Below are 12,724 nucleotides of genomic sequence, written 5' to 3'. Positions count from 1 at the left end.
TTCAAAGGTTATTGTTGAGCTTCGCATATCTATTTAATTTGGTTACCACTGTCTTATAGAGAAAACGATAAAACAGCAAAAATCTTGAGTCTGCTTTGTATCAAATTTCAAGTAAATTTCAAGTAAAGAATTTTTGCAAATAAATCATCAAGTGAACTAATGCTACTAACTCCAGTCATTACATAAGCATAATACTTCAGAAAGTAGATTAGAGAAATATATTGTACTGCTCCTAAATAGTAAAGGATTCTTTATGAGTTTAAGAAAAAAATAAAACTATTAAATGATTCTGTCCAAAGGTTAGAATTTTTATTTTTTTAAAGAGTTTATTTATTCATGAGAGACACAGAGAGAGAGGCAGAGACATGGGCAGAGGGAAAAGCAGGAGCCCGATGCAGGACTCGATCCCAGGACCCCAGGATCATGCCCTGAGCCAAAGGCAGATGCTCAACCACTGAGCCACCCGGGTGCCAGGTTAGAAGCTTTAAAAGGAGAGGTAAAGGATTGATTAATCACAAAAAGATAAATGTGTGAATGTGTGAGCATCAGACATAAAGTTAAAAGTATCTAAAAAAAAAAATATCTAAGAAGAAAATGGAAGGAAAACAAATTAGGGTCAGAGGTAGATTGGACAGGGCAAGGGACTCTGATGTGATTTCTGTGAGAGAGATTCTCTGTTTATGGCATCAGAGAATAGCAACCAACAAAACAAAAAAGGTCCTGATTTAAAAGTGCCTCGTCTACTTTCTAAAGTAAGTAAGAAGAGACATAAAATGAAAATACTGATATACAACTGAACTTTTAAAAAAGTCAGCAATCTTATAGTTATTTCCATGGTAATTGTTGGGAATAATTATGGTATAATCTTCAATCGTATCTCATATAACGATTCTTAAAACGTTTAAGTGTATTCTTTCCCTTTAATTATTACGGTGTTGGGAAGGCAGGTGTAGACTGTCCACTGAGAGTCCTGAGTAGTTCAAACTAGCCTTGAGGATCCAGTTCTCTTACTGCCAGGATCAAGTCCACTGTGATCTTCTATTATATTTCACTTATCACAGAGTATAAGTGAAATGTAACAAGATCACAAGGTTGAGGCATTTAAGCAGAAGCAGAACCCAGGATGCATTATTGAAGGATGGGTCTTCCTGTTTTCAACAAATACAAACACATTCAGTGGTGTGGCTCGTTTTGGTGACACTGACTTGGGAAGCAAATGCAAGAGTTATCTAGCTATCTCTTCATATATCTAAGTGTGTGATGGATAGGTTTTCAATACATTTGGGGGAAATTCTGGTTAGTGAGAGAATTTTACTAAATGACTTTCAAAATATTTAGGGTGCCTAGGTGGCTCAGTCAATCAAGCATCTGCCTTTGGCTCAGCTCATGATCCTGAGGTCCTGGGATCGAGTCCCGTATTGGGCTCCCTGCTCAGTGGGGAACCTGCTTCACCCTCTCCCTCTGCCAGCTGCTCCCTCTGCTTGTGGTCTCTGTCAAATAAATAAAATCTTAAAAAAAAAATATTAATCAGCCATTAGGACAGATGAATGAATTACTATCAAAAGTAGGACAACATAAATCTAACAGAAGCTCTAAGTGAACTTCACGGTAAGACACTTCATAGTGAGAAAAGTGCCACACTACTGAGAAGGTGGGGGATTTCAAAAACTAACATTTAAAAACATGTGACTTTGGCATCATTTTTGTAAACTTTCATTTATTTTTAAGGAGTGGGAAGACTTAATATGAAATTAAATACCAATGAATATAAATTGGACTTATTGAATATGGCAGCTGCTGGCCACATGATGCTATTGAAGAAATTAAGAAATGTGCTTAATTGAATTGTGAATTGAAATGTGCTATAAATGTAAAATACACACTGGATTTTGTTAATTTTTATATCAATTACATGTTGAAATAATGGCATTTGAGACTTTTTTTTTTTAAGATTTATTTATTTATTTATTCATGAGAGACACAGAGAAAGAGAGACACAGGCAGAGGGAGAAGCAGGCTCCATGCAGGGAGCCTGATGTGGGACTCGATCCCAGGACTCTGGGCTGAAGGCAGAGGTTCAACCACTGAGCCACCAAAGTGTCCCCGAGATGTATTGGGTTAAATCAAATATACCCATTTCTTTTTATTTTCTAAAAAAATGTGGCTACTGAAGAATTTAAAAATTACATATACAATGTGCCTTATATTTCTATTGATTATACTGGAATAGAGATTTCTAGGTTTTTCTAGGACACACATTACATCTAATCCCTTGTCACTGGCTTGATTTTTAAACAGATGCAGCCTCATTTCCACCTTTTGTAGAGAAGACACGAGTATTGCGTTTCTTTTCCTCTGACATTTGCAGGTAAGACAAAGACACCGATGTAGTTCCGTGAGTCAAAATTTTTTCCCCCAGTGACCAAACACAGACCAAGAAGCTCATACTTAATGATGTTACTGGAGAAAAAAGTACACATAGGGAGATTTTTCTGGATTTATTCAGAATACAATATGGAACTCATAATGTGCTTATTAACTTTTATAAAAATTGAGGGCTGCAGAAGGATAATATACAGAATGCAAATTATTTTCTTTCTCATTTTTAAGTAAGAGCTATTTTTCGTTTTTTATTTTTTATTGTTTTACTACACTAGAACTATATTCAATAACAGTCATGTTTAGGACATGCCCATCTTTTTTAATGATGTCCAGGGAAAATGATGCCATTGTCACCGAACTATGTTAATGAGCTCTAGTGCTACTACTGCCCCTTTTAAGATTGGTGGGCCCAGCAGATATCACACAAGCATTGGAGCCCAAGGCAGTCCACTTGAGTCCTTGCCCTGTTCCTAAAGAATGTATCATTATGAAAAAAAAAATGTATCATTATGGGCAAACATTTGAAATCTCTCAATGTTTTCCTTATCTGTAAAATTGAAGAGAGCAGTGTTTCTTCATATAGGGTTATGTGGGAATTAGAAGAAATATGTATTGATCCCCAGCACATTGTCTAGGTATGGGTGAGTACTCAGTAAATGGTGGGGGTGCACAGGAAATAATGAGATCTATGTATCAAGAACTCACATACACACGCCCCAGTGAGTCCGTGGCCTTCCCTCCAGGATTAAATTTTGAAAGAAAGAAATTTTAATTGTATTTCATGTAAAGTGGGCACAAATAGGGATTTGAGGGAAGTCATATAAATATTTAATGCATAGAGGAAATTAACTATGAGAAATGTCTTCAGTATAAATTCCCATGGTAGTTCACAAAAACTGCTCTTGGAAGCTTTTGAGACTAAAGGTAAGAAGAGCTCTTACTCGAATTATTGTATGTCCTGGTATGCCCTGAAATTTCACAAGATTTTTTTTTCCTGTGAATTACATGAGAGTTTAAAATTCTAACAAGAATATAAATCTAAAAATAAAAGAAAAAAATCTCCAGAATGAAGTTCAGTTTCCTGGAATAAAGTTCTTTCTTATCTGTGTTTAGGTCAATCTATGCTGTTTTTGGAGCTGAAATTAACCTGAAAGGAATTCCTGTCTATAGATTTGTTCTTCCATCCATGGCCTTTGCATCTCCACTTCAAAATCCAGATAATCATTGTTTCTGCACAGAAAAAGTTATCTCAAATAACTGCACATCATATGGTGTGCTAGACATTGGCAAATGCAAAGAAGGTAAGTGTTCTCAGTACCACAGTCCATTATATAATCTGCAGTAGTCTGAAATGCAGCCTTTACCCAAGATCCCTTTCCACCAAAAATTTAAAATTAAAGTGAGAAAGCAAGTGGTGGTAGAGAAGTGTTGTTTTGCTTTTCAGGTCCAAATTGTGTGTCAATGTTGTGAAACTTTAGTTATTATTAGGTAAAACCATACTGATGTTTTCCCTTCTATTTTCGTAAATGTCTCTTTCGGGCCTTATTTCATTTTTTAAAAATGGGTTGTGTGGTGTTTTGTGTTTTTTTGTTTGTTTGTTTTTGTTTTTGTTTTTTTAGAGTTCTACGAATCCATTGTGTATTTTTGATATTAACTACTTATTGGATATTGGTTGTTGTAACCATTCCATAGTTAGCCCTTTTATTTTGTTGGTTTCCCGTGCTCTTTTCAGGTAGGATAAAATAATTCCTAGGATATTCTGAGCATACCAACTTATCCGTCTGCCATTTTTCTAGCTTTTTCTTCCCTAGAAATTGATTAATAAAAATATGTTTTCAGGGACATCTGGGTGGCTCAGTGGGTGAGCGTCTGCCTTTGGTTCACGTTGTGATCCTGGAGTCTGGGATCGAGTCCCACATCGGGCCCCTTGCATGGAGCCTGTTTCTCCCTCTATGTCTCTGCCTCTCTCTCTGTGTTTCTCATGAATAAATAAAGATAAAATCATAAAAAATATATGTTTTCAGTATGTCTCTGAAACAAGAATTGACTTAAATACAATTTGAAGTCCATCTAGTTTAGTGCACCTCCTTAATATTGGGATGAATGTGAATGAAAAAAGAAAATCTACTAAATTCTCAGTTCACAGATATATTACTCACTGAAATATGAACATAATGGTTGAAATTTTGTGCTCAGCAGCTACATTTTACATATTGAAAATGAACACCTCAGGAAAAACAATTGACATTAGTTAGTAGGATGATGCAGAGATTTGTATTTTATTTTTTGTACAATAGTGATCAGATCATACAACTTCTTCCCCCATCAGTGTTCAAGCCCAGTTATGTCTTCTTTTATTGAAAAAGTTATATTTTTAAGGAACTATTTTCCTAGTGGTATGTGAAATGAGGAAAACTTTTTATCCCAAATTATCTTTTAAATTTATTTTCAGGAAAACCTGTGTATATTTCACTTCCTCATTTTCTACATGCAAGTCCTGATATTGGAGAACCTATTGAAGGCTTAAGTCCAAATGAAGATGAACATAGCACATACTTAGATGTTGAACCTGTAAGCAAATATATTATTGATCTGATTTGATTCATTAAATTGAAAGAAAAAATAAATTCTCTTGTTAATCATTTATTGACTCACAGTCTTGATAAATTACTACTTTTATTTCAGTGAAAATTACATTGATTTCTTTCTTGTGTTGGTTATGAAATATCAAGGTCATTAAACTTTAGTTTTTCATCATATGGAACTTTATAGGCCTTTTTAATGGTTCCTAAGTCATGAATACCAATGATAGGAATGATTCTAATTGGCTTAAAACAATTTAATATGTATAAAATAAGCATAAAACAATAATTTATGGGATACCTGAGTGACTCAGTTGGTTAAGCGTTCAATTTTTTATTTCAGCTCAGGTCATGATCTCAGGGTCATGAGATGGAGCCTGCCCCTTGCTTACTGGGGAGTCTCCTTGAAGATTCTCTCCCTCTGCCTCTCCCTCTCTCAGATAAATAAATCTTTAAAAAGAGAGAGAGAGAGAGGGAGAGAGATTTTATGGGTATATGTGAATTCGGGGCAAGATCTATTATACTTAGTGTCAAGAAAAATTAATTAAAAATTCCTATAGCTCAACAGTTTAATTTATTTAAATATTTTCCTCTTCAGAAGTTAAATGAAATATTTTAGTGGTCATGTGTCAGTTTAAATGATAGAACTAGTTATTATAATTAAACTGATGATACATTGATTCTGACTGAATATACGATTGGTGATGCATAGTTCAGCAATCTATATGAGTTCTGGGTTTCAGTATTGTTAATTACCCAAAACCATTTTTGGTAAATACCTCAAATCTAACTAAAACCTTGAGATTTGATTGATCAAAAAAATTGTGTGTGTGTATACATGCATCTGTATGCATACATGCACAGACACATGTAATCATAGTTATGTAATATATTTAACATTTCAGTTTCACAAGTTGCAAGTTTCATCATAATTCTATATAATAATAAAAGTGAGTTTTGGATATTATGATTTTTTTTAGAAGTTTGTAATTAGTTTGTTATCTTTTTAGATAACTGGATTCACTTTACGATTTGCAAAACGGCTGCAAATCAACATATTGGTCAAGCCAGCAAAAAAAATTGAGTGAGTCTCTTTAATTTTATGGTTACACAATTTTTAGTATTTTCTTGTAAGAATGTGAGTCAATCTATTAAAGTAAGTGGAAAGAATACAAAAGTTCAAGTTCTCTCTGGCTTAATGTCATTAAATAATAATTACTAAATGTTCATGATGATTTTTATTAGTAATTTAGAATTATATCTAGTGTTTGTTGAAATGATATTTACATATATTTTGGAATGTTTTGGGTATTTGGTGGTATCTTCTATTTTGCTAGCTTTCCAAATATTTCTGTGACCAGTTTCTGGAATTCATATTTTACTTTCCTGGGTAGAATTTGTTGAAAGGGAAAATTTGTGCATAGAGAAAGTTAATCTAGTTAGAAATCTGTATTAGAAAGGTTTATAAGAATAAAAGATTTCTGAGAAACAGTCATATTAACATTTAAATTACTACTGGGAACAAAAAAAATCAAGGACCTTAACCAAGTTGCAGGAGCAGCTAATTTCTAAACATACGTTTACACTAGTACTTACTGAAATTTCTGTTGTATATGTGTAATATATTGATATATGTTTCCATAATTACTTTTAATGTATATTACAGAGCATTAAAGAATCTGAAGCGAAACTACATTGTACCTATTCTTTGGCTTAATGAGGTTAGTATTTTTATCTCTCAGTTGTGAAAAGCAGTAAACTTCTTTGTATATAAAAAGAAAGCTTTTGGCGTTTCAAAATTGATTATGTATGTATAGTATTTGATGTTGTACATGTTTTCATTGCCCGTGTAGATGAGTATACATATTATACCTATTTGAGAAAACCCAACTACACTGAGATCAAGTTTGTGTTAGTTTTCACCGGTTTTTTTTTTAGAAATTCAAAGCATTTTCTACCATTTTCGATTATTTTCAAAATGCATCTTTTAAGCACTTTTTCTTGTCATAATGCTTGTTTTAGGTAACTCCAAATAACCCAAGACTGTGAATATTACAGTGCTAAAAAATATTACAGTTTAATGTATCATCAAACAAGCTTATAGAGGTCAGGTTAAAGTAGGTGTAGGCAGTCTATCCTATTACTAGATGAGATATTTGTAGTGTAAACCATGCAATCAATTAGCCACAGATTTAGGAAATAAGACTTTAGGGGGATCAAAACTGTTGACATTTGTCACTTCCCTCTGTCAATAGGAGACATCTGCTGGAAAATTGTGAACTATTTTAGTAAGGCCATTCTGAAGCAATGAAGCCTAGTATGTTCAATAGTCCTATATAATATCTTCAAAGGGAGGGGGATTATATCTCACTCTAAGTAGTCTATCTTGGCATTTATTGCCTTCTACAACGTGCAAAGTGAATTCTCTTGGCTTGTCACAAAAATACAGATAACTAACATCATGCAGGTGTTTGGAGAAAAGAGTGCCATATATGTGGAAGGCTTCAAGTATTTTGCTTCACCAATTTCAAATAATGCTAATTATTATTTGATTACAGACTGGTACCATCGGTGATGAGAAGGCAGCACAGTTCAGAAAACAAGTGACCGGAAAAATAAACCTCCTTGGCCTGGTAGAAATCATCTTACTCACTGTTGGTGTGGTGATGTTTGTTGCTTTTATGATTTCATACTGTGCATGCAGATCAAAGGGAAAAAGATAAGTAAGTATATACCAAAAATTACATATTGCTTCAGTAACATTAGGTTACATATTACTTTTAATTTTACCAAATAGGGTTTATAAATTAGGCTGCAAATGTTTCTAGCCTTGTTTAGTCTACTATCTACTATCATTTTTAGAGAATGTCTAGATTAAAACACAAATGATGACTGAACAAGTAAATATGGCCTATGAATATCAGATTGCTACATTACATCTTAAGTTCTGAGAGGAATGGAATAAAAGATGAAATTACCACCTTTGGAAAGTTAGTATGACTACAGCTTTATTCTTACTTTCCTTGATTATTTCTTGCTCATTATAAAGAGAGTCACAAGTAATTAATATATCATTGCCTAGGGAAGGTTATGCGAGATTGAAATTCTTAAGGGAAAAAATAAAAATTAAGCTAGCAATTAATAAAAAACCTAAAAACTCATTTAAAAGAGATAAAAGAAAAATATGCTATTAAAAAACACACTGAAGTAAAATGAATATGTTAATATAAAAACAGAATTGCTACATATAGACATGCCGGCCATGCTGGTCTGAAATTAGGGTATGCACCCAAGATGTTTACTGTGGAAGCCCCAATGTAGGATTAAAACACATGAGTTCAGTTTGAATATAATAGTACAAGAGAATAGGAAAAAGTAGCATTCACCACAGCAAAACTAAATTACTCAGTTTAAAGGAAGTTTTGGAAAAATTGTAGAGGTAGTTCAGACCTCTGTGTTTTAGATATTAGTGCCTGTGCCACCTTGTTCATAAACAGAAATGAAAGTCTTTAATCATTACCACCGGTGGTACTGGTGTGGCCTCTGGGGGAGAATTTTCTACTTTCCCAAATGTTTCCACCAGGCTTTCTTCCTAGGCACTACAAAACAACAAAATACAACCTAAATAAAAGCAATATGCTTGCTATGAAAATCACAACTTCAAAACAAGTCCTCTTACACTACTTCAAATCAGACTTTTGACCCTAAGCTGTCTTATATAGAAATCTGGAATTGCCCCTGATAACTCTGGAGTTCTTACTATGTGCCAAGATTATGTTAAACATTTTTCATGGATTATCACAACTAATCCCTAATAAAATTTCATGAGTTTACACTAGCCAGGAAATCATTAGCATTCATTCTATCTTCTGGAGACATTCCAGAAAATTTTAACAGTACAAATACTGTTCATTCTTAAAATATGAAGCAAATTAATTGTTAAAAAATAATACAGTGGAATTTTCAGCTCAATATTTTTGTGTGAGATTCAGAGCTTGTGTCTAGGGAAGCAGCCAAATCTTGTTCTGATCATTTCTGCCAATATTTGTCCACTAGAAAGTAGACTGGATGACTCTGCTTACAATCTCTTCAGACAGAATATTCAAAATGATGGCCTAATACACTCACACTAAAATAAAGGACATATTACATCACTTTAAGACCTAGCATTAGCACAGTGAAAAAAATAAGTTATGATTAGACAAAGATATTCTTATGACAATCTTTAATAGAAAAGGTCATCCTTTTAAAAGCCAAATAAATTACAGAAAAAATCTTTTTCTAGTGGGACAGCATGATTTTCAAAAGATAGTAGTTATAAAAATTTTCCTGGATTCTCTAGTACCATTATATGACAAATTTCATCAGTGTTTAATAAGCCATGAATGTCAAATTTCTTCAGTCCATGCATGACTAAGTTAAGGTGAGTAAGTGAAAGCTTTCAGAGTGTTTTGGCAGCAAGTATTTTAGTTTTGCTTGAACACTTGACTGTTATAAGAAAAAGTTACAGCTTTTTATAAAACTGTCTTTTTGTTTGTAAGTACAGAAGAAATTTCTCTGTGTAGATTACAGGTTCTAGAAAAATCACAGAAGGTGGTGATTTCCTTCAGCATCCATTTTGAATATTATAAAAAGTATGTGTTTGGGTGGATTTGTAAACAATTGAAAAAATAATGAGATATACAGAGGGAATAAAGATGGTGGAGCTAATGTGTGGTTTTACTCAATGGATCACAAAATAAGCCGATATTTCTTTCAAAAGCAATAGTATATACATCTCAAAAAAAATAAAAATAAATAGTATATACATCTCTAAGTGAAAGATAGTCTGAAGGGACAGGAAAAAAATGGTTTAGTAGCTACCACTTTTTATCTGGCTAATTCTTGGGAGAAAAGAAATAGCCTTTCATGTATCCTTGATTGGGAATATGTATTGCCTTATCCATAACATCCATTCGAGAACTTTTGTTACTTGAAGAATTAGGCTAACTGAAAGAAAGTATGATATCTTGCTTATATAGAACCTAAGTAGTACCTGTTTTATTTTTCCACTGCTTTCTAACAAGTGATAATATTTCTTCTATTTTACAGGCAGTAAATGAGATTTAACCTTTAATGTACCAGCTACGACAGGACCTGTGTTACTATTGGCCTACAAGATAAAGACTTAATATGCTTTATTTTTACAAAACACACCTTATCTTCTAGTTGAAGAAATGGTGGCATTATTTTTTTTGCACTAAACAGCAGCATATTTCTAAAGGATTTTAAGATGTTGTTAAAATCCATACTTTGAACACAAATATGGAACCTTTTAAAATTCCTCATGTGCACCATCGAATTGATTTCAGTTTCTATAGACCTGGCTCAAGCATGAACCAACTGCTTTTATTTGGTACTGATTTACTAACTGGTTCCCTGGTGGCAAATTCAGCAGAGTGGACATTCTCAACAAATCTTGGACCCAGAACTCCTGTCTTTTTTATCAAGGGAAGACAACAGTATCCCTGTTCACTTGCAATAGACGGACTCCAGGACTGTCAGTACACTACATCTCATGAGCACTGACTGTTTTGAAAGACATTTAAGAATGGAAAAGAAATGATTGGCCTAGGAGTCATTCATTATATATTACTCAAGTCTCTCTCTCTGTGGAATCCTTCACACAGCAACAGCAAGCATTGTAACCATTTTCTTATTTCATAACAATATGGACTTATATTTTGTCCCTGATTATGCAAATGGACATCATTTTTTAGCACATTTTGCCTCTTCGTGTTTAAGGACTTTGTCATCTCCCACGTGCTGCAGCTCTTCTGGCACTATAAGTAGACTGATATCTTTCTACTCCGTTACATGCAACTTAAGCTTGGCAACTTCAGAATGCTGTGCTAGTATTGAGATGTAAATGGTAATAAAGGAATTACTGTATGAAAGATGATCTAGAATGTGTGTTAATAGTTTTTTGTTGTAATAGTTCTTGCTTTCATAGTCATCTTAGAACGGTCTCAACCATTAAACTATGTTCTTCCTTAAATTCCTGTACTTTGCATGGTTCTTGCATTATAGGATACTTCATATAAAAAATTAGGATAAATGTTCTGATTCTCTATTTCTTTCTGGCATATGTTTTCTTAATTCAATCATGACCACTTTCTCCTAGGTTAAGTTTTTAAGCTCATGAGAGGAAAAGCAAAAGAGATATTTGGTTTCATATGTTACATCAGCAGGACGTCAGTCCAGACCCTAAGGATTTTACCTTTTTATTAGACAGGTAGTCTTTCTTTGTTTAGCAAGAGTTTACTTATTGCAGAGAGCACTATTCCTCCTAAAAAGCTCCTCATGGAAAGGGAAAATGGACCACATTCTGTTTAGTGCTTTATACACAAGGGTTTATAGGACAAATTAGTGGGAACTGGTATGGATACTAAAATTAAAAATAACTAGTTTTCCTCACATTACTTTCTAGGGCAAATATTGAAAACCCTAAAGACACCATCAGATTTTTCTTGAGAAAATCTCAAAGGCATACTGATTTAATGTGTTTACATTTAGATGGGGGGGGTATCCCTGTAAGATATGGACACATAAGATGAGATTCTAGACATCTTCTGAAAGGTCAAAGTTGACATGTTGATCTAAGAGATATATGAAGAAAATTTAATTCTTGAACTAAGTGGGGCTGAAGAGTTGGATGAAAAACATACATATCTACCTCACACAACATCTGTGTACCTAAGCAATGATTCAGACATTAAAATCTTCATACAGGGATCCCTGGGTGGTGCAGCGGTTTAGCGCCTGCCTTTGGCCCAGGGCGCGATCCTGGAGACCCGGGATTGAATCCCACGTCGGGCTCCCGGTGCATGGAGCCTGCTTCTCCCTCTGCCTGTGTCTCTGACTCTCTCTCTCTCTCTCTCACTATGTGCCTATCATAAATAAATTTAAAAAAAATCTTCATACAGAAAATCATCTACAGAATTTAGGTATCAGGGAAAAGATTTTCACTTCTGTGTCTTTAGTATTATTTAAATGTGTGTATATTCTAATCTTTATCATTACTCAACATTTTCTTCAAATTCTATAAAATATGTACAAGAGGAAAGATAATACATATGCAAAGGTAAGTCAATTGTATTAAAAATATCCTGTGAGGAAGACAATATTTTCTTTAAAGAATCGAGATTTTTTTATAAGATTTTTTTATAAGAAAAAATGGTTTGGATGTGTGTGTACATGCACATATGTGTACTAAGATGGGAGTGGGGCATTTTGGGGAATGTATTAAATGTGTGACTTGTGTGGTGTTCAAAGAGGGAAAATGTTTAAACACCTATAACTGCATTGGTAAATGTGTATGCTTTATTCCACAGAAAAACACTATTTGGTAGAGAGGCACATTTTCATCCCAAATTACCTTAACCATCACACAAACTGTAGTTGTTATTCATATCTTAAGTTTGAAAATCTAGAGAATCTGAAAAGGGGTTAACATAATTTAGAGACTCTACAACATCTCAAAATGGGTTAATGCTCATTGTTGCTAATAAGTGCATAAAAAGTCTATATAGCTTTTGATTCTCAGGAACAAAGAGGTAAAGGGGGTATCATTTCAAGAAAAAAAAAAAAACTATAGACAAATTGTTTATCCCTGAAAATTTACCGTGAAAGTACTAGATATTTGTGTTTGGATTTGTGCATTTGCAATAATCTGTCAATCTTTTAACCCACGATCAGTGTCTGAGCCACACAATTGTATC

The 12,724-nt window shown here is 33.7% G+C and overlaps 1 protein-coding gene across 7 annotated transcripts in view; it reads left to right on the top strand.

The window, feature by feature from the left end:
- The window catches only part of CD36 (CD36 molecule (CD36 blood group)), a 76,253-nt gene extending 65,348 nt beyond the window's left edge, over positions 1–10,905 (top strand). For all 7 annotated transcript variants that reach the window (XM_077863865.1, XM_077863870.1, XM_077863869.1 and 4 more), the window contains 7 exons: positions 2,299–2,368; positions 3,496–3,683; positions 4,835–4,953; positions 5,975–6,048; positions 6,631–6,685; positions 7,523–7,687; positions 10,056–10,905. In XM_077863865.1, coding sequence (XP_077719991.1) covers positions 2,299–2,368; positions 3,496–3,683; positions 4,835–4,953; positions 5,975–6,048; positions 6,631–6,685; positions 7,523–7,687 — 671 coding nt within the window. In that variant the 3' untranslated portion in view covers positions 10,056–10,905. The remainder of the gene's footprint in view (positions 1–2,298; positions 2,369–3,495; positions 3,684–4,834; positions 4,954–5,974; positions 6,049–6,630; positions 6,686–7,522; positions 7,688–10,055) is intronic.
- Positions 10,906–12,724: the final 1,819 nt, after the last annotated feature.

This window comes from Canis aureus, chromosome 21 (assembly GCF_053574225.1).
Source record: "Canis aureus isolate CA01 chromosome 21, VMU_Caureus_v.1.0, whole genome shotgun sequence".
Taxonomy (NCBI): Eukaryota; Metazoa; Chordata; class Mammalia; order Carnivora; family Canidae; genus Canis; species Canis aureus.
Note: the sequence above shows the minus strand (reverse complement) of the source record. Positions and strands in the feature narration are given on the sequence as shown.